Source organism: Macaca thibetana, chromosome 20, assembly GCF_024542745.1.
Source record: "Macaca thibetana thibetana isolate TM-01 chromosome 20, ASM2454274v1, whole genome shotgun sequence".
Taxonomy (NCBI): Eukaryota; Metazoa; Chordata; class Mammalia; order Primates; family Cercopithecidae; genus Macaca; species Macaca thibetana.
In genome coordinates, this window is record NC_065597.1 from 60,573,203 (window position 1) to 60,591,400 (window position 18,198).

Here is an 18,198-nt window from a genome sequence, read left to right on the forward strand (position 1 = left end):
CACCTGTAATCCCAGCACTTTGGGAGGCCAAGGCGGGTGGATCACGAGGTCAGGAGTTCAAGACCAGCCTGATCAACACGGTGAAACCTCCGTCTCCACTAAAAATACAAAAATTAGCCAGGCGTGGTGGTGCATCCCTATAATCCCAGCTACTCAGGAGGCTGAGGCAGGAGAATCCCTTGAACCTGGGAGGCGGAGGTTGCTGTGAGCCGAGACTGTGCCACTGCACTCCAGCCTGGGCGACAGACTGAGACTCTGTCTCAAAAAAAAAAAAAAAAAAAAAAAAAAAAAAGCAGAAAGGAAATGTATACTGATGGAACTGGGGTGTGAGCAGCATGGTGGTGGTGGCAGCACTGGTGGAAGCCGGAAATTCAGCGTTCGATTCTCATATGCTTGTGTGGCTGTGACACAAAGCCCCTCCCACCTCCAAAATCGTTCTGGAGGGTCTCGGAGTCGTGTGCTGCGTGGTGTCTGTGCTTAGTGGAAAAGAGGGGCCCAAACTCCATGTTGAACTTGGCAGGACTACGTAGTGGTGGGGGGATGACGTTGGGGAGGGAACCATGAGAGATGGGGAAAGGCCAGTGAGGGCAGGCGGATAGGGTCAAATGTGACCGTGGGTCCTGAAGCCCCCGAGAAGGTACAGAAGTCTTGCAGAAGCACATGGGCTGGGCCTTCAACTGGTATTGGGTGACACCAACTTTTGTCACACTGCTGTGTCTCACTGTCAGCTCCATGAGGGCAGGACTGGGTCAGTCTGAGTCTCTCTTTCATCCCCAGCCCCCAGCCCCCAGCCCTGCTGTGAACTTGGGCAGCCTTCCCATTTCACATCATCTTCCTGCCTTTGGACTTAGCCAATAAGAGTTGACTTCAGCAGGTGCTTGTTCCCGACTCTTCTCCTGCATTGTCTCACTTCATCCTCCTGTCGCTCTCTCCATCACACAGGTCTGGACTCTGGGGTGCAAAGAGGTGAAGAACATGGCTCAGGCTCAGGCAGGGAAGGCTCCATCCACTTAGGATTTTAACCCAGGCTTTCTGGTTCCAAGCTGAAGCCATTAATCACCTTTTACAATGCAGTCCCTTTTGCTAGTCCTGCTGGTCAGTGGGGTTGGTGCAGATTGAACACTGCTAAGGAGATCTCCTCCAATCCTCTTCTTCTTCATTTTCTTATTTGATTTTAGGGACAGGGTCTCACTCTTTTGCCCAGACTGGAGTGCAATGGCACGATCACAGCTCACTGTAGCCTTGAACTCCTGAGCTCAAGCAACCCTTCCACCTCAGCCTCTCGAGTAGTTGGGACTCAGGCATGCACCACCAAGACCAGCTAATTTTTTATTTCATAGAGACAGGATCTTGCTATGTTGCCCAGGCTGGTCTCAAACTCCTGGTCTCAAGTGATCCTCCTGCCTCCACCTCCCAAAATGCTGGAATGACAGGCGTGAGCCCCTGCACCCAGCCCCCGCTCTCTTCTTTGAGCTCTGTCTCCCTCGCTAAAATATAAGTTGCATGAAGGCAGGAATCTCCGCGTTCCCTGGTACCTGCCAAGTCCTGTATTAACTAGTAGAATTAACTAGCACGTGCGTGAGTGGGAATGTAAACTGATGTATGTTGCTCAAGCCAGCCTTCCTGAGCGTGTTGCCCCAGCCATGAGGCCTGCCCTGCTGCCCTGATGATGACAGTCATCTGGGTCCTGGCTGGTGGCTCCGGGCATATTGTCACTGCAGTCTGTCAAGCCGAGTTGTTGCACTCCTGCAGCTCAGGGCCATCCAGCCACCGTGGGACTCAGAGGTTTATAAGACGCCCAGCTGCTGCTTGTGTCTTTATGAGTCACCTCTAATCCATCACAGCTCAACAGGGAACCAGTGCGATGATGGTTTCCTGGGATTACACATGTATAATCAATGCCCAGGCCTGGCTGACTCTGTTCTGCAGACAGGCCAGGGCCTCTGTTTCCCAGGCCGGGCTTGACCGCTTACACGCTGTGACTTTGAGCTAATCACTTCCTCTCTCTGAACCTCAGTTTCCCCATCTGCCGTATGAAGGTGATGACCCATACTCCCCCCGCAATGAGACAGTGGATGAGGGGGATCCTCTGCCTGGTGCACCTGGCTTCCATGACCAGTGCTTTGCTGAAACTGATCATGCCAATTGCAGCCTACTGCACATTCTTCATGCACTTCTCATACAGTCCTTAAGACCACATGACCTCTGGGTTTGTCTTCTGTTCCCTTAAATGTTGGTGTGAGCTGATGGAGCAGAGAGAAGGGAGGAGCAAAAGGCAATCAGGGGCTTTGGCAACTAGACCCAAGATCTGAGATTGTACCGTGAGGATTGTACCCGAGGAAAGCACCCGAGAGTTTTAAACCAGGAAGCTGTTAAAACACACCTGGGTAGACCTGTGCTTTAGGAGGGCCATTTTGGCTTCAGAGCAGCACACAGACTAGGCAGATGGCAATAGGAGGAAGGCCTGGCAGGGAATCTGAGATGGACTGGGCAGGGGAGTAACGTGTGTGATACGGATTGGCTGTGTCCCCACCCAAATCTCATCTTGAATTGTAGCTCCCATAAGTCCCATGTGTTGTGGGAGGGACCCAGTGGGAGGTAACTGAATCATGGGGGTGGTTCCCCCATACTGTTCTCGTGATAGTGAGTAAGTCTCACAAGATCTGATGGTTTCATAAGGGGTTTCCCCTTTCACTTGGTTCCCATTCTCTCTTGTCTGCCGCCATGTAAGACATGTCTTTCACCTTCTGCCATGATTGTGAGGCCTCCCCAGCCACGTGGAATTGTGAGTCCATTCAACCTCTTTTTCTTTATAAATTACCCAGTCTCGGGTATGTCTTTATCAGCAGCATGAAAACGAACTAATATAGTATGAAAGTCCAGGAGAGATGCCAACAGAGAGAATGGCAAGAAGAACCCAAGAACCCAGGGAAGCTCTGAGGTCCCAGCATAAAGAAGGGTCCAGGAGAGGGGATGAGATGACGCTAAGAGTGAAGAAGAGGCCAGATTGGAGAGGGCTTTAAACCACATGAAAGAGTGTGGATTAATTTTATCCTAAAGCCAGGGGAATGGTTTTAAAGAGAGAAATTCCATCCTGGCTGACACGGTGAAACCCCGTCTCTACTAAAAATACAAAAAATTAGCCAGGCTTGGTGGCAGGCGCCTGTAGTCCCAGCTACTTGGGAGGATAAGGCAGGAGAATCGCTTGAATACGGGAGGTGGAGGTTGCAGTGAGCAGAGATTGCACCACTGCACTCTAGACTAGGTGACAGAGCAAGACTTCGTCTAAAAATAAATAAATAAATAGAATAAAGCGGGAAATAATATGAACGAATTTAAGAGGAGAAAGACGAGTGCTAAGGAGTCAAGAAGCCACTGCTCTTGACCAAGCAAAAGATAATAGGGCCGGGTGCAGTGACTCACACCTGTAATCCTAGCACTTTGGGAGGTCAAGGTGGGAGGATCACTCGAGGCCAACGGTTCAAGACCAGCCTGGGCAATATAGCAAGACCCCATCTCTATTTTAAAAATAATAATAATAATTAGGCCAGGTGAGGTGGCTCACGCCTGTAATTCCAGCAATTTGGGAGGCTGAGGTAAGATAATTGATTGAGGTCAGGGGTTCGAGACCAGCTTAGGCAACATAGGGAGACCCTCCTCTCTACAAATAATTTTTAAAAATATTAGGAGGCCGAGGTGGGCAGATCAAGAGGTCAGGAGATCGAGACCAACCCGGCTAACACGGTGAAACCCCGTCTCTACTAAAAATACAAAAAAATTAGCCAGGTGTGGTGGCGGGCACCCATAGTCCCAGCTACCCGGGAGGCTGAGGCAGGAGAATGGTATGAACCCGGGAGGCGGAACTTGCAGTGAGCCAAGATCACACCACTGCACTCCAGCCTGGGTGACAGAGTGAGACTCTGTCTCAAATAAATAAATAAATAATAAATAAATACAAAAACTCACCCATGTGCATACCCAACTACTACCAGTGATTTGTCAGCTCTGTCTCAAAATAATAATAATAATAATGATAAAATAAAAATAAAAATAAAAAGGCAAAAAATAGTAATTGAATTTTTTTGAAAGTTAATGGGTCTACTTTGGGAATATGGCCAGATTCTAGAGAAATTGATGAGGTAGATGCTAAAGACTTGGTAATTGAATGGATGGAGGAGATATAGAGTCTAGGGCAAGTCCTAGGATGACCTTAGACAACCTGGTGATACCGTTTCCTGAGATGGAAAACACCAGAGAAGTTGAGTGCAGTTTAGGTCAATGATCGGCCAGATTTTCTTAAAGATTCCAAGATTTAGGCCAGGCGTGGTGGCTCACGCCTATAATCCCAGCACTTTGGGAGGCCAAGGCGGGTGGATCACCTGAGGTCAGGAGTTCAAGACCAACCTGGCCACCATGGTGAAACCCCTTCTCTACTAAAAATACAAAAATTACCCTGGCATGGTGGTGCACGTCTGTAATCCCAGCTACTGCGGAGGCTGAGGCAGGAGAATAGATTGAGCCTGGGAGGTGGAGGCTGCAGTGAGCCAAGATCACATCACTGCACTCCGACCTGGGTGACAGAGACTCCGTCTCAAAGAAAAAATAAAAAAATTTAAAAGCAACAGACCAGCCAGGGCTACATGGCAAAACACCATCTCTACTAAAAATATAAAAAACCAGCTGGGCGTGGTAGCACACACCTATAGTCTCAGCTACTCAGGAGGCTGAAGTGGGGGAATCGCTGGAGTCCAGAAGTTCAAGACCAGCCTGGGCAACATGGCAGAAGCTCGTCTCTACTAAAATTACAAAAAAAATTAGCCAGGCATGGAGCCATAGACCTTTAGTCCCAGATACTCAGGAGTCTGAGGTGGGAAGATCGCCTGAGCTTGGGAGGTCGAGGCTGCAGTGAGCCGAGATGCACCACTGCACTCTAGCCTGGGCGACAGGAGTGAAACCCTGACTGAAAAATTAAAAAATTTTTTAATTTTTAATTAAATTAAAATTTTAATTAAAATTAATTTTTATTAATTAATAAAATATATTTTATTAATATATTTTATATATTAATATATTAATAAATAATTATTTTATTTTAAATAAACATTTAAATTATTTTAATATTTTTAATTAAATTATTAAATTTAATTTAATAATTGGCCAGGCTGGTCTCAAACTCCTGACCTCAAGTGGTCCGCCCACCCCAGCCTCCCAAAGTGCTGGGATTACAGGCGTGAACCACTGCGCCCAGCCTGGTTCTTGTGGTTGTTGTTGTTTGAGATGGAGTCTCGTTCTGCCGCCCAGGCTGGAGTGCAGTGGTGCAATCTCGGCTCGCTGCAACCTCCGCCCCCTGGGTTCAAGAGTTTCTTCTGCCTCAGTGTCCCGAGTAGATGGGACTACTGGCATGTGCCACCACGTTCAGCTAACTTTTTTGTATTTTTAGTAGAGACCAGGGTTTCACCGTTAGCCAGGATGGTCTCGATCTCCTGACCTCATGATCTGCCTGCCTCGGCCTCCCAAAGTGCTGGGATCACAGGCGTCAGCCAGCCATTGCGCCCCATGGCCCTGTTTTGTTTCTGTTTTTGTTTTTGTTTTTGTTTTGAGACAGAGTCTTGCTCTGTCGCCCAGGCTGGAGTGCAGTGGCGTGATCTCAGCTCACTGCAACCTCTGCCTCCCGGTTCACGTCATTCTCCTGCCTCAGCCTCCCGAGTAGCTGGGACTACAAGCGCCCATCACCACACCCGGATAATTTTTTTTGTATTTTGAGTAGAGATGGGGTTTCACTGTGTTAGCCGGGATGGTCTTGATCTCCTGACCTCATGATCTGCCCGCCTCGGCCTCCCAAAGTGCTGGGATTACAGGCGTGAGCCACCGCGCCCAGTCCTGTTTGTTTTTAAATGGCAGAGATGTGTTTAAATCCCTCTGATGGGAAGAGAAAGAACAATTGGGGCTACAGTGGTGGGGAGGGAGGGAGATGAATGATGACTCTGTCACTAACAACCCCTGGGACCTTGGGCAATGGATTTACTGCCACTTCCTCATCTGTAAAGTGGAAGTAATAACAGGATCTGACTCATCGGGCTGATGTGAGGAGGGAAGCAGCCAGTGTGTGCACATTGCTCAGGGCATAGAGATAAGATACCATAAATGTTACTCCCATTATCAGCCTCCCCCATGGCTTCTAAAAGGAGCAAGTCTAGGTGTGCAGGACCCCACTGTCTGCAAGGTTTCCCGGCTTGGAAGGTGGCCCTGGTGATCTGGAAGCATCTGGAATTATTATTAATACTTTCTTCTGCTCTTCTGTGACAGCCTAAATATATTGGATTTTTTAATGTGTTGTTTTTTTAAAAAAAAATCAATAGGAATAACAGGAACATAAGGTAGGTGTAAAACCCAGAGCTTGGTGGAAGTACCAGAGGCAGGATTTCGATGAGGGTTTGATCTCCTCTGGTTCATGGGATATGTGAGTGACTGCTGTATAGTTGGTCTGGGGCCAGACCTCCCTGACCCCTCTTTTTTTTTTTTTTTTTTTTCTTTTTTTCGAGATGGAGTCTCACTGTGTTGCCCAGGCTGGAGTACAATGGTTTGATCTTGGCTCACTGCAACCTCCACTTCCTGGGTTCAAGCGATTCTCCTGCCTTAGCCTCCCGAGTAGCTGGGATTACAAGCGTGTGCCACCACGCTTGCACAGTTTTGTATTTTTAGCAGACACGGGGTTTCACCATTTGGCCAGGTTGGTCTTGAGCTCCTGACCTCAAGTGATCCTCCCACCTTGGCCTCCCAAAGTGCAGGGATTACAGGCATGAGCCACAGTGCCCAGCCTTGACCCACACTTTTTATGGGGAAGAGAGGGCGGTGGGCCCTTTGCAGCCTGAGTTTTCACTGCACGTTGGAGTGGGAAGGGTCTGTGGTGGGTGGAATTGGGTCCTCCCCAAATGCATGTCTACCTGGAGCCTCAGAATGTGACCTTGGTTGGAAAGAGAGTTTTTGCAGAAGTAATTAAGGAAAGGGTCCAAATGAGATCACTGCATTCGGGTGGACCTCAGCTCAATGTCTGGTGTCTTTATGAGAGGGTGCACAGAGGCACATATACAGCGGAGAAGGCCACGTGGAGACAGAGGTGAAGACTGGAGTGGTACAACCAGGGAATTGCCAAGGTGCCAGGAGCCACCAGGAGCTGCAAGAGGCAGCAAAAGATTCTTCTCCACAGAGGGAGCAGAGCACCGCAGACACCTTGATTTCAGGATTCTGGCCTTTAGGACTGTGAAAGGAGACAGTTCCATTGTTTTAAGCCACCCAGCAGAAGGTCATTCATTATGGCATCCCCAGGACACGAATACAGTCTGGCTTCATGCTTGATCTAGGTTGGTGAAGGAGGACATGGGGTCCTCTGAGGCCATTGTGGTGGCACTGAGTAGCCCGAGGGACCCTTTTCAGCATCAGAATGGTGGGAAGTGGTGTGCAGACCACAGCCTCGAACACGCAGAGTGGGAGGGAGGACTGGGGTCTGGGGGCCTGCTGGGAGGGCCTGTCCAACAAAAGACCTTTTGATCTACCAATTTTTTTTTTTTTTTTTTTTAGAGATAAAGTCTCGCTGTGTCACCCAGGCTGGAGTGCAGTGGCTCAATCTCAGCTCACTGTAACCTCTGCCTCCCGTGTTCAAGCGAGTCCCCTGCCTCAGCTCTTGAGTAGCTGGGATTAGAGGCACATGTCACCACACCCGGCTAATTTTTGTATTTTTTGGTAGAGATGGGGCTTCTCTGTATTGGTCAGGCTGGTCCAAACTCCTGGTATCAAGTGATCAACCTGCCTCTGCCTCCCAAAGTGCTGGGATTACATGTGTGAGCCACCGCACCCAACTGATTTACAAATATTTTGAAAATACTACTTATGAACGGCCCAAGAATTTCACTTCTAGCAGTTTATCTTAAGGAAAAAATAAAAAATTCAGATGAAACCTTATCCCCCTACATGTTTTTCAAGACACTTTTTTTTTTTTTTTTTTTAAACAGAGGATGCGATCTTGCTCTGTCACCCAGGCTGGAATACAGTGGTGTGATCACGGGTCACTGCAGCTGGGAGCTCCCAGGCTCCAGCAATCCTCACACCTCCCAAGTAGCTGGCACCACAGGCCTGTGCCACCATGCCCGACTGTTTGCATTTTTAGTAGAGACAGGGTTTTGCCATGTTGCCCAGGCTGGTCTCGAACTCCTGGACTCAAGTAATCCTCCTGCCTTGACCTCCCAAAGTACTGGGACTACAGGCATGAGCTGCTGTGCCCAGCCCAAGACACTTGGTTCTTTTTTTTTTTTTTGAGATGGAGTCTTGCTTTGTCGTCCAGGCTGGAGTGCAATGGCACAATCTCGGCTCACTGCAACCTCTGCCTCCTGGGTTCAAGCAATTCTCCTGCTTCAGCTTCTCAAGTAGCTGGGACTACAGGCACCCACACCATGCCCGGCTAATCCAAGACACTATTTATAAGAAAAACTAGGCTGGGCGCGGTGTAATCCCAGCACTTTGGGAGGCCGAGGCAGGTAGATCACGAGGTTAGGAGATCAAGACCATCCTGGCTAACATGGTGAAACCCCATCTCTACTAAAAATACAAAAAAATTAGCCAGGTGTGGTGGCGGGCACCTGTAGTCCCAGCTGGTGGGGAGGCTGAGGCAGGAGAATGGCATGAATCCGGGAGGCGGAGCTTGCAGTGAGCCGAGATCGCGCCACTGCGCTCCAGCCTGGGCGACAGAGCGAGACTCCGTCTCAAAAAAAAAAAAAAAAAAAAAAAAAGAAAGAAAAAAAAAAGAAAACCTAGCGCCAGTCCACACGTCCAATAGTGAGGAAATGGTTAGGTGAATTACAGTACACCAAAAGATAGATTACTAAACAGACATTGGTATGATTTATGAAGAGTGTTTAATGTTTACAAAGAGCTTTTAATGATATGGAAGATGGTGGTGGTATAATAAGTGGGCAAAAACTGGTTATAAATGATATCACAATATGATGTCAACGATGAAGAAAATGCACAAAAAAGACTTTTTTTAAATGCTGAAATGTGGAAGTGGTCTCTAGTTGGAGGAATAATGTTTTTTTTTTTTAAAAAAAAACAAACTTCTTCATACTTTTTGTACTTTTAAAATGATTTACTATGTACATGGATTACTTCCATAATCAAGAAAAAAAGTAAAAACTTTTAAAATGCCGTGAACGTGGTTTCCATTTTTATTTTCTCTGATGGGTGACTGCACATCAGCGAATCTTGAGTTATGCTAACTACTTAGGCCGGTCACGACACACACACACACACACACAGAGAAGTCACACAGGCTGTACCGGGCTGGCTGTCGCAAATGTACATGGAGTTACACAGGTTGAAGTGTTTGGCAGCTAGTTAATATACGCCACCCAAAGACGGGACACAATCTGGTCACACGCTGCCTCTCCCGCCCGTCGCCGTTCTTTACAGAGGTCTGTGTGTCGGGCTGGTGAAGTGGTGTCCTGCTGGCATCTCTGTGATGGCCCCGGAGTGGTGGGGTGCCCAGGTCAGCATCTACTCTGGGTCCCATTCTCAACTGCCCTGGCCTTGACCTCAGAGCTTCCAGTTCCCTGCTGGCTCTTCTGCAAGCTGGATCCGTGCCAGTCCAGGCCCCCTTCAGGCACACACCTGGGGCAGACTGAGAGCACAGTGGACACTGTCCTGCTGTGAACCGTGCCCAGACACAGGATGAGGGGAAGCGGGAGATGTGACCACGACACCACACACAAGCTTGATCTTTACAAATGGGCCCTCTGGGTCTCTGGGAATGCTATATAGGAGGTGGTGGAGAGACACAGGGGCCGTGCGGAGCCCTCTAGGGCGCAGTTGTTGGGAGAGGACAGACAGGGGAGGGGACCTGTGCCCATGTGGGGCAGGCCTGAGAGCAGAGCTAGGAGGGTGGATGGGGGATGTGTCCGACATGGTGCTAGATTGTTGAGAAGTCACAACTACACACAGCTGGGGAGCATGCCCCTCTCCCAGTTCATTCACACGGTGGGTTAGATACAGCTAGAGAGAAGTGGAGATACGCTTTTTTGAGGGAGGACCTTTCCTGGTGGTTGGATAAACAGTGAGACAGACTCCTGGGTTCGGCATGCTCTGGGGAGGGCCATGCGACGGTGAGGGACTCCCTACTGCTACACTCTGTACAGGGTGGCCGGGCCCGCCTGCCGCGCCCATGGCCTCTGGCGACAGTCACGGGCTTGCCTTCAACCCCTTCTGCCTTGGAGAGCTCTTGGGCCCCGGTGAAATGGGGGCTATAAAGACAAGAGGGTGGGGGGGGCCCATGGCCCCAGGGCACCCCACATGGGGGCTACATTATGTTGCACTGGGTGGCCCCGCAACAATCCTTGATGAGTGCCAGCCCCGTCTTGGCCACCGTGGGCTTGCTAGGTGGGGGCTCTGCTTTCTTCTCTGCCCGGGAGCCTGCAGCAAGATGTGAGCACAGGGAGAGGGGGAGAAAGGAACAGAGAGAGGTGAGGTAAGGGGAACCCTGACCATCTGCAGCCCAGCCCCACTGCAACCCCTGGCCAGGTCTTGTTCTAGGCCTTGTTCAGATGGTATGGAGAGCTGATGCACATTTTATATGATCCTCAGCTGGTCCTCATTTTATGGTCCTCATTTTATATGGTCCTCAATTCTCAGCTTCCAACCCTAACTTTCAGCCCTTGTCCTAGTCAGCTCTTATCATCATTGAACCTGCCAAGCCTAGCACAGGGCCTGACATCCAATAATTATCTGGTAAATAGATAAATGGGAAATTTTGTTCAAGTCACTTCAATCTGAGGGCTCATATTTTTCAATTTTTGAAAACGCTCATATGTCTTTTCAGACACCTCCACCTCCCATTCTCTGTTTTATCCCCTAGAATGCCTATCACATGTAAGTTGGACCTTCTCACTCTATCCTCTCGGTTTTATAACTTCTCTTTCATATTTCCCATCTCTTTTTATCTTTGTGCTGCATTCTGTGTAATTTTCTTAGGGCTGCCTTTCAATTTATAAATTCTCCCTTCAGCTGTGTCTCTGTATTTAATCCTTTGAGTTTTTACTTTATTGATAAAAAAAATTTCAGAAGGCCAAGTTTTTGCATGTCTACTTATTCTTTTTTCATAGCATCTTACTATTTCATTTTGGGTTTTAGTCCTTCTCTTAGCTCTTTGATAATTTAAAAGTACTTAGCTTATTTTCCTTTTTAAATAGTTCTATTATTTTTGGTTCTTGGGAGGACATTCTCTTTGGTGCATCTACTGATTCTCCTCATGGTGATTCGGTTCTTCATGGGTTTTTTTCTTTTCTTTTCTTTTTTTGAGATGGAGTCTCGCTCTGTCGCCCAGGCTAGAGTGCAGTGGTATGATCTCAGCTCACTGCAACCTCCACCTCCCAGGTTCAAGCAATTCTCCTGCCTCAGCCTCCTGAGTAGCTGGGATTACAGGTGCATGCCACCATGCCTGGCTAATTTTTGTACTTTTAGTAGAGATAAGGTTTTACCATGTTGGTCAGGCTGGTCTCGAGCTCCTGATCTCATGATCTGCCTACCTTGGCCTCCCAAAGTGCTGGGATTACAGGCATGAGCCACTGTGCCCGGTCAGGTTTTTCATTTTTATTGAGGGCTCATCTTCAAGGGGATTGTTTTTTTCCTGTGAGAATACTGTATACCATGGGATCCAGAAGAATCCCCACTGAGCAGTTTTGCATTTGCTAAATCTGCTAGGATCCCAGAGATTTCGCTGGTTTTACAAGAGTTTTTATTTTTCAACTTGGAATTCCCGTACCAGATGAGTAGTAAAAGCTGGCCCCTTGCATGTGGTGCAGGCTTGGTGTTTTGATTTCTTGCCAGAATCATTTCTTTTTTCCACCCATAACCCAATAGAGAAGGCAAGTTTCCTTGCTCCTCCTCCATGCTGCTAGATGGAGTTTTTCTACTTTGCCTTTCATGAAAGGGTCCATTGAGGAGGATGTTGGCCTTAGGCAGTGATCACATGCATTGTGGTTATAGGAGCCAGCAGAAAAGATCATTGCCCTTCTCTTTCCTTACTCCCTCCAACCGTATTTCACAGGATGTTAATGAAAACTGGGTTTGTAGTTTTACAGACAGTGGCAGATTTTGGTTTTTGTCTTCTCAGCAAGATTTCAAGTCCCTCTTCCTCTAACAGCTCATGTCCCTGTGACTGCAGGAGTTGGCATGTTATACATTCCTAGCCAATCCCAGTACCCCCATTCTCTTGGTGATGGTAACGGATCTAAGAGGTGGGAACATAATCCAAGAAGGGTTGATCAGAATCTTTCCCTGAGACTTACATATTTCGATACCAGGAAAAAGAATCTGTGGCATTGCCTCAGAGTTGCTAAGTTATGGTTCTAGGGTTCTGGTCCCATGGAGAAGGCCTGTGTAGTAGGAGAAAAATGATGCTTGCATGCAAAGAGAGGCAGAGATGAGAAAAAGAAGAAAAGTGGGGGAGGTAATAGTGTTCAGTCCTTGAGGCCCTACTTCTTGTTGCTCTTTCTCTAACAAATTCCTTTTTTGCTTAGACCAGTTTGAATTGGGCATAATTTCTTTATTATTTATTTATTTATTTATTTATTTATTTTGAGACGGAGTCTCGCTCTGTCGCCCAGGCTGGAATGTAGCGGCGCAATCTCAGCTCACTGCAAGCTCCGCCTCCCCGGTTCATGCCATTCTCCTGCCTCAGCCTCCTGAGTAGCTGGGACTACAGGTGCCCGCCACCATGTCTGGCTAATTTTTTATATTTTCAGTAGAGGTGGGGTTTCACTGTGTTAGCCAGAATGCTCTTGATCTCCTGACCTCATGATCCATCTGCCTCAGCCTCTCAAAGTGCTGGGATTACAGGTGTGAGCCACCGTGCCAGGCCTTTTTTTTTTTTTTTTTTTTTTTTTTGAGGCAGAGTCTCACCCTGTCACCCAGGCTGGAGTGCAGTGGCCCACCCTCGGCTCACTACAACCTCCATCTCCCGGGTTCAGGCAATTCTCCTGCCTCAGCCTCCTGAGTAGCTGGGATTCCAGGTATGTGCCACCATGCCGAGCTAATTTTTGTATTTTTAGTAGAGGTGGAGTTTCACCATGTTGGCCAGGTTGGTCTCGAACTCCTGACCTCAAGTGATCCACCCACCTCAGCCTCCCAAAGTGCCTGGATTACAGGCGTGATCCACTGTGGGCCTGGCCTGAAAGATCCTTTTCTCTTTTGTAGGGGAGGGGAATGAATAATGAATATACTCACTGGCTGGAGATTTGGTTACTTTGTCTAGAGGTTTTAACTTGATTCTCAGGAAATCAGCCATTTCCTTGTCTTCTTCTTGCTCCCTGTGAAAGTAGATGGGTAAAAGAAAACAAGATATATAGCAAGCAAGGAAAGCATCAAGGAACCAATGAAATAAACCACTAAATTAAGAAACAGGCTTTGTGGATGGTGCATGTATGTTGTTGTGTGTTATGTGTGTACAGTATGTGTATGTTGTATCTGATGAACCTGCTCTGAACCAGAGACATATCAATGATGGAGTAAATGCTTACCCAGAGGTAGGTAAGAGATCCCAGGTCAGAGGCAGGGACGTTACAGGACCCTGCTGGGGGATCAGTGAGTGAGGCAGCACCTCTCCTGACCTTGTATTTTGAAGCCACCCTATTCACCTGTGCTTCCACAAAGTCTGAGGCAGGTCTCAGAAAGCAAGTCACCCTAGCTCTTCCAAGGATCACTAAGTAGGTGGTGCAGACTTGCTGAACTGCCTTGAAGACACAGGGTCTTTCTTTGCCACCCAGGCTGGAGTGCAATGGCACAATCATAACTCACAGACGCCTTGAACTCCTAGCCTCAAGAGATCCTCCCACCTAAGCCTCCCAAGTAGCTGAGACTACAGGAACACTCCACCACTCCCAGCTAATTTTAAAAAATGGTAGAGATGGGCAGGGGGCGGGTCTCACTATGTTGGGGCAGCTTGTCTGGGGGCATTGATAATTTCTTCTAGATCTGGAAGCAGAACTGGAGGTAAGGAGAATATAATATTTGTTGTTGTAGTTTTTTTGTGTTTTTGTTTTGTTTTGTTTTTGAGATGGAATCTCACTCTGTCACCCAGGCTAGAGTGCATTGATGCAATCTTGGCTCACTGCAACTTCTGCCTCCCAGGTTCAAATGATTCTCCTGCCTCAGCCTCCCAAGTAGCTGGGATTATAGGCATGCACCACCATACCCGGCTAATTTTTGTATTTTTAGTAGAGACGGGGTTTCATCATGTTGCCCAGGCTGGTCTTGAACTCCTGACCTCAGGCGATCCACCCACCTTGGCCTCCAAAGTGCTGGGATTACGGGCGTCAGCCACTGCATCCAGCCATAGAATATAATATTTGGATAGGAAGGAAAGTTGGTTTATCTCATTAACCAGAAGTCCACTGCAGCATGAAGAAGGGCAGTGGAATTGCTAGTCCCAGGGGCCTTGAAGAAAGGTCTCTGAGGACACAGAGAATAAACAGCAAGTTGCCCTCTGGGTTGGAAGGGCCTCTTTCCTTGTGGAAGGCCCTAAAATTGTTGCTCTGGTGCAAGAAAACAAAAATCAAGAACCAACATGTACAGCTTTCCACATTTTCTACATTTACAACATATTACACTGCAGTTCCAGGGCTGTGGTTGTCCAGGTCAAGGTGGCAGATGCAAAGAGAAGACCCTGACACTTAGAAAAGGGCATTGGTGCCACTAAGGGGAAGGGAAAGGGGGAGAACAAAGCTGGGAGGCTGGGAGGGCAGGGGTGGGGAGCAAGTCAGTTCAGGTGGCAGAGTTTCTGTAGAAACTGACAGCAGAAGTTTCGAGACATTGCCTTGATGAGTGGCAGGATGTGTAGGAAGCTCTGTCATGTATTATGGGATGTGACTCCTCCCTGGTCACTTCCTGGAACAACATTCCTTCAAGAGGCACAGATTTGAAATTCTCTTGAATATGAAATGAGTTCTCAAGCCAAAAGGCTGGGGTTCCTTGGGATTCAGCGTCCAGAGACTGTGGGCCAAGGCCATGCCTGTTAGGCAAGGCTGTGAGTCCCAGGAGCAGAAGATGGGTTCTGGAAGGAAGCAGAAGGTCGCTGTCCTGCAGCCCATTCTTCCGCTACCCATAGTGCACTCACCTTAACCGCTCGACCTCCGCATCATCCACCAGGAAGTCTCTCTTCTGCACCAGTTTGTGAATCTTCTGGATTAGCTCATCCTCTCTCTGCTTCTGCAGTTTGGTTTTTTCTTTTTCTGGAAAGAAGAAGACATCAACAAGGAGACAGATGAGCATTTTGGGAGGCCGAGGTGGGCGGATCACTTGAGGTCAGGAGTTTGAGACCAGCCTGGTCAACATGGTGAAACAACCCCATCTCTACCAAAAATACAAAAATTAGCCAGGCGTTGTGGCGCACAGCCGTAATCCCAGCTACTCGGGAGGCTGTCAGCCACCACCTCAGGAGGCAGGAGAATTGCTTGAACCTGGGAGGTGGAGGTTGCAGTGAACTGAGATTGAGCCACTGCACCCCAGCATGGGCAACAGAATGAGACTTCGTTTCAAAAAAAAAAAACAAACAAACTACAGATAGACAGATGAGAGGGTGGCTACTAAAAGCACTTGAGCTGGCCGGGCACGGTGGCTCACACCTGTAATTCCAACACTGTGGTGGGAGGCTGAGAGGCAGGCGGATCACAAAGTCAGAAGATCGAGACCATCCTGGCTAACACGCTGAAACCCCTGGTGGACTCTACCAAAAATACAAAAATTAGCTGAGTGTGGTGGTGGACGCCTGCAGTCCCAGCTACTCGGGAGGCTGAGGCAGGAGAATGGCATGAACCCGGGAGGCAGAGCTTGCAGTGAGCTGAGATTGCGCCACTGCACTCCAGCCTGGGCAATAGAGCCAGACTCTGTCTCAAAAAAAACAAAACAAAACAAAACAAAAAAACACTTGAGCTGAGCGGCCAGGATTGGAGTCCTGACTCTGCCCTTCCACCCTCTGGATGAACTTGGAGAAGCAACTTGACCTCTTCAAGTCTCAGTTTTCTCATCTGTGAAATACACAGTGAGGCTTAAAATGGGAGTACTGGGCCGGGCATAGTGCTTGCCGCCTGTAATCCCAGCACTTTGGGAGGCCAATGCAGGAGGATCACTTGAGGCCAGGAGTTCAAGACCAGCCTGGGCAACATAGTGAGACCCTTCTATGTCTACAAAAAACTTTCTTTGTAAATTAGCCGTGTGTGATGGAGTGTTCCTGTAGTCTCAGCTACTTGGGAGGCTGAGGTGGCAGGATCTCTTGAGCCCAGGAGATCAAGGTTGCAGTGAGTTATGATTGTGCCGCTGCACTCCAGCCTGGGTAACAGAGAAAGACCCTCTTTAAAAAAAAAAAAAAAAAGGCTGGATGCGGTGGCTCAAGCCTGTAATCCCAGCACTTTGGGAGGCCGAGACGGGCGGATCACGAGGTCAGGAGATCGAGATCATCTTGGCTAACACGGTGAAACCCCATCTCTACTAAAAAATACAAAAAACTAGCCGGGCAAGGTGGCAGGCGCCTGTAGTCCCAGCTACTCGGGAGGCTGAGGCAGGAGAATGGCATAAACCCGGGAGGTGGAGCTTGCAGTGAGCCGAGATGGCGCCACTGCACTCCAGCCTGGGCGACAGAGTGAGACTCCGTCTCAAAAAAAAAAAAAAAAAAAAAAAAAAAATTGCGGGGTGAGCTTGAGAAGAGAGAGCATTAGGAAAAATAGCTAATGCATGCTGGGCTTAATACCAGTGTGTTGGGCTGATAGGTGCAGCAAGCCACCATGGCCCACGTTGACCTGTGTAATAAACCTGCACATCCTGCATATGTACCCTGGATGTATAAATAAAATACAATTTTGAAATGCAGTAATGTCAATAAATGGCTTAGTGGCATGCTTGGCCTTGGCTGAGAGCCTTCAGTAGATGGTCACAACAAAGCCAGGGGCTTCTGCAAAGGCAGGGCGTGAGAAGAGGCTCAGATAGGGGTGCTGGGAGGGAACTAGTTTTTTTTTCCTTTGGTGAGGGTAAACCAATTTACCAGAAGAAAATCATCCATGCCAACGACATTAACCCTGTCCCAAACACCAAGTGTTAGGATGCCAAAGAGGAAAAAAAAAAAAGAGAGAGAGAGAGAGAGAGAGGGCTGAAGATGAGGTTTGAGAGAATTAGGAGGCAAAAACTTAAACCCACTTGGGCTCCTTCTGCTCAAATCTCTTCAGAATAAAAAATGTGGGGCAGCTTGTCTGCTTGCCCAGGACTGATGTTGATAATTTCTTCTGGCTCTGGAAGGAGAACCAGGGGTAAGGAGAACATAATATTTGGATAGCAGAGAAAGTTGGCTTCTCTCATTAACCAGGATGCCACCACTGCACGAAGAAGGGCAATGGGCTTGCCAGCTGCTCCCCATTCCCAGCCATCGCTGCATTAGATGGTGGTGTCATTGGCCCTGCCGTGGTAAGTCTTGTGGGTTGGATCTGATTCCCCAAATCACTCATCAGCACCACAGAGCTGCTCCCTGCCCTCTCCAAGCACGCATCAACACCCATGGACTCACAGGGACCCCTGCTCGCTCAGGATCTCTTAGGAGCTCGTGGTGTGACTTTACTTTCCAAATAACCATTGACAGCACTCTGACATTCCCAAGTGCCCCCCACTGCTCTCTAGATCTTAGCCGGAATCACCCAACAACTAGCTGGGCCCCCAGCACCTGCAAACCTCTGTCTCCAAGCCATTCATCCACGTCTTCTGTCACTCGCCAGTAGAGGCATTCCCCAGCCTCAGCTGCAGCAACTCCCAGGAGAAACCACCTACTCACACGAGTGGGCTGCGACAGCTCACAGACCTATGACTAGCCCAAGTCTCCAAGTCATTGGCCAATGCTGCTGACTGAGTGTGTGCTACATACCTTTCTCAACATCTCTCACTTGCCCACAGGTGCCACCTGCTGAAATCCTAACTTCTATGGTCATAGTATTAAGAAATGAGGCCTTTGGGAAGTGAGTAGATTATGAGGGTAGAACCCTCATGAATAGAATTAATGCCCTTATAAAAGAGGCCCAAGGGAGCTTGTTTGCCCCTTCCACCACACAAAGATACAGTGAGAAGGTACCATCTATAAGGAACAGACCAGGCACTGCATCTGCCAACACCTTGATCTTG

The 18,198-nt window shown here is 48.4% G+C and overlaps 2 protein-coding genes and 1 long non-coding RNA gene across 3 annotated transcripts in view; 1 reads left to right on the forward strand and 2 right to left on the reverse strand.

Annotated features, from left to right (window-relative positions):
* Positions 1-6,802, reverse strand: part of LOC126944558 (uncharacterized) — a 156,959-nt gene extending 150,157 nt beyond the window's left edge. Inside the window, exon 1 of the long non-coding RNA XR_007722109.1 lies at positions 6,769-6,802. This is a non-coding gene — a long non-coding RNA (uncharacterized LOC126944558). The remainder of the gene's footprint in view (positions 1-6,768) is intronic.
* The window catches only part of PDXDC1 (pyridoxal dependent decarboxylase domain containing 1), a 471,229-nt gene that overhangs the window by 134,828 nt on the left and 318,203 nt on the right, over positions 1-18,198 (forward strand). The gene's annotated exons all lie outside the window — the stretch shown is intronic.
* BMERB1 (bMERB domain containing 1) overlaps positions 9,100-18,198 on the reverse strand; it is a 169,181-nt gene continuing 160,082 nt past the window's right edge. The window contains exons 4-6 of the mRNA XM_050774115.1: positions 15,158-15,272; positions 13,270-13,352; positions 9,100-10,458 (exon numbers count right to left, since the gene is read on the reverse strand). Coding sequence (XP_050630072.1) covers positions 10,346-10,458; positions 13,270-13,352; positions 15,158-15,272 — 311 coding nt within the window. The 3' untranslated portion in view covers positions 9,100-10,345. The remainder of the gene's footprint in view (positions 10,459-13,269; positions 13,353-15,157; positions 15,273-18,198) is intronic.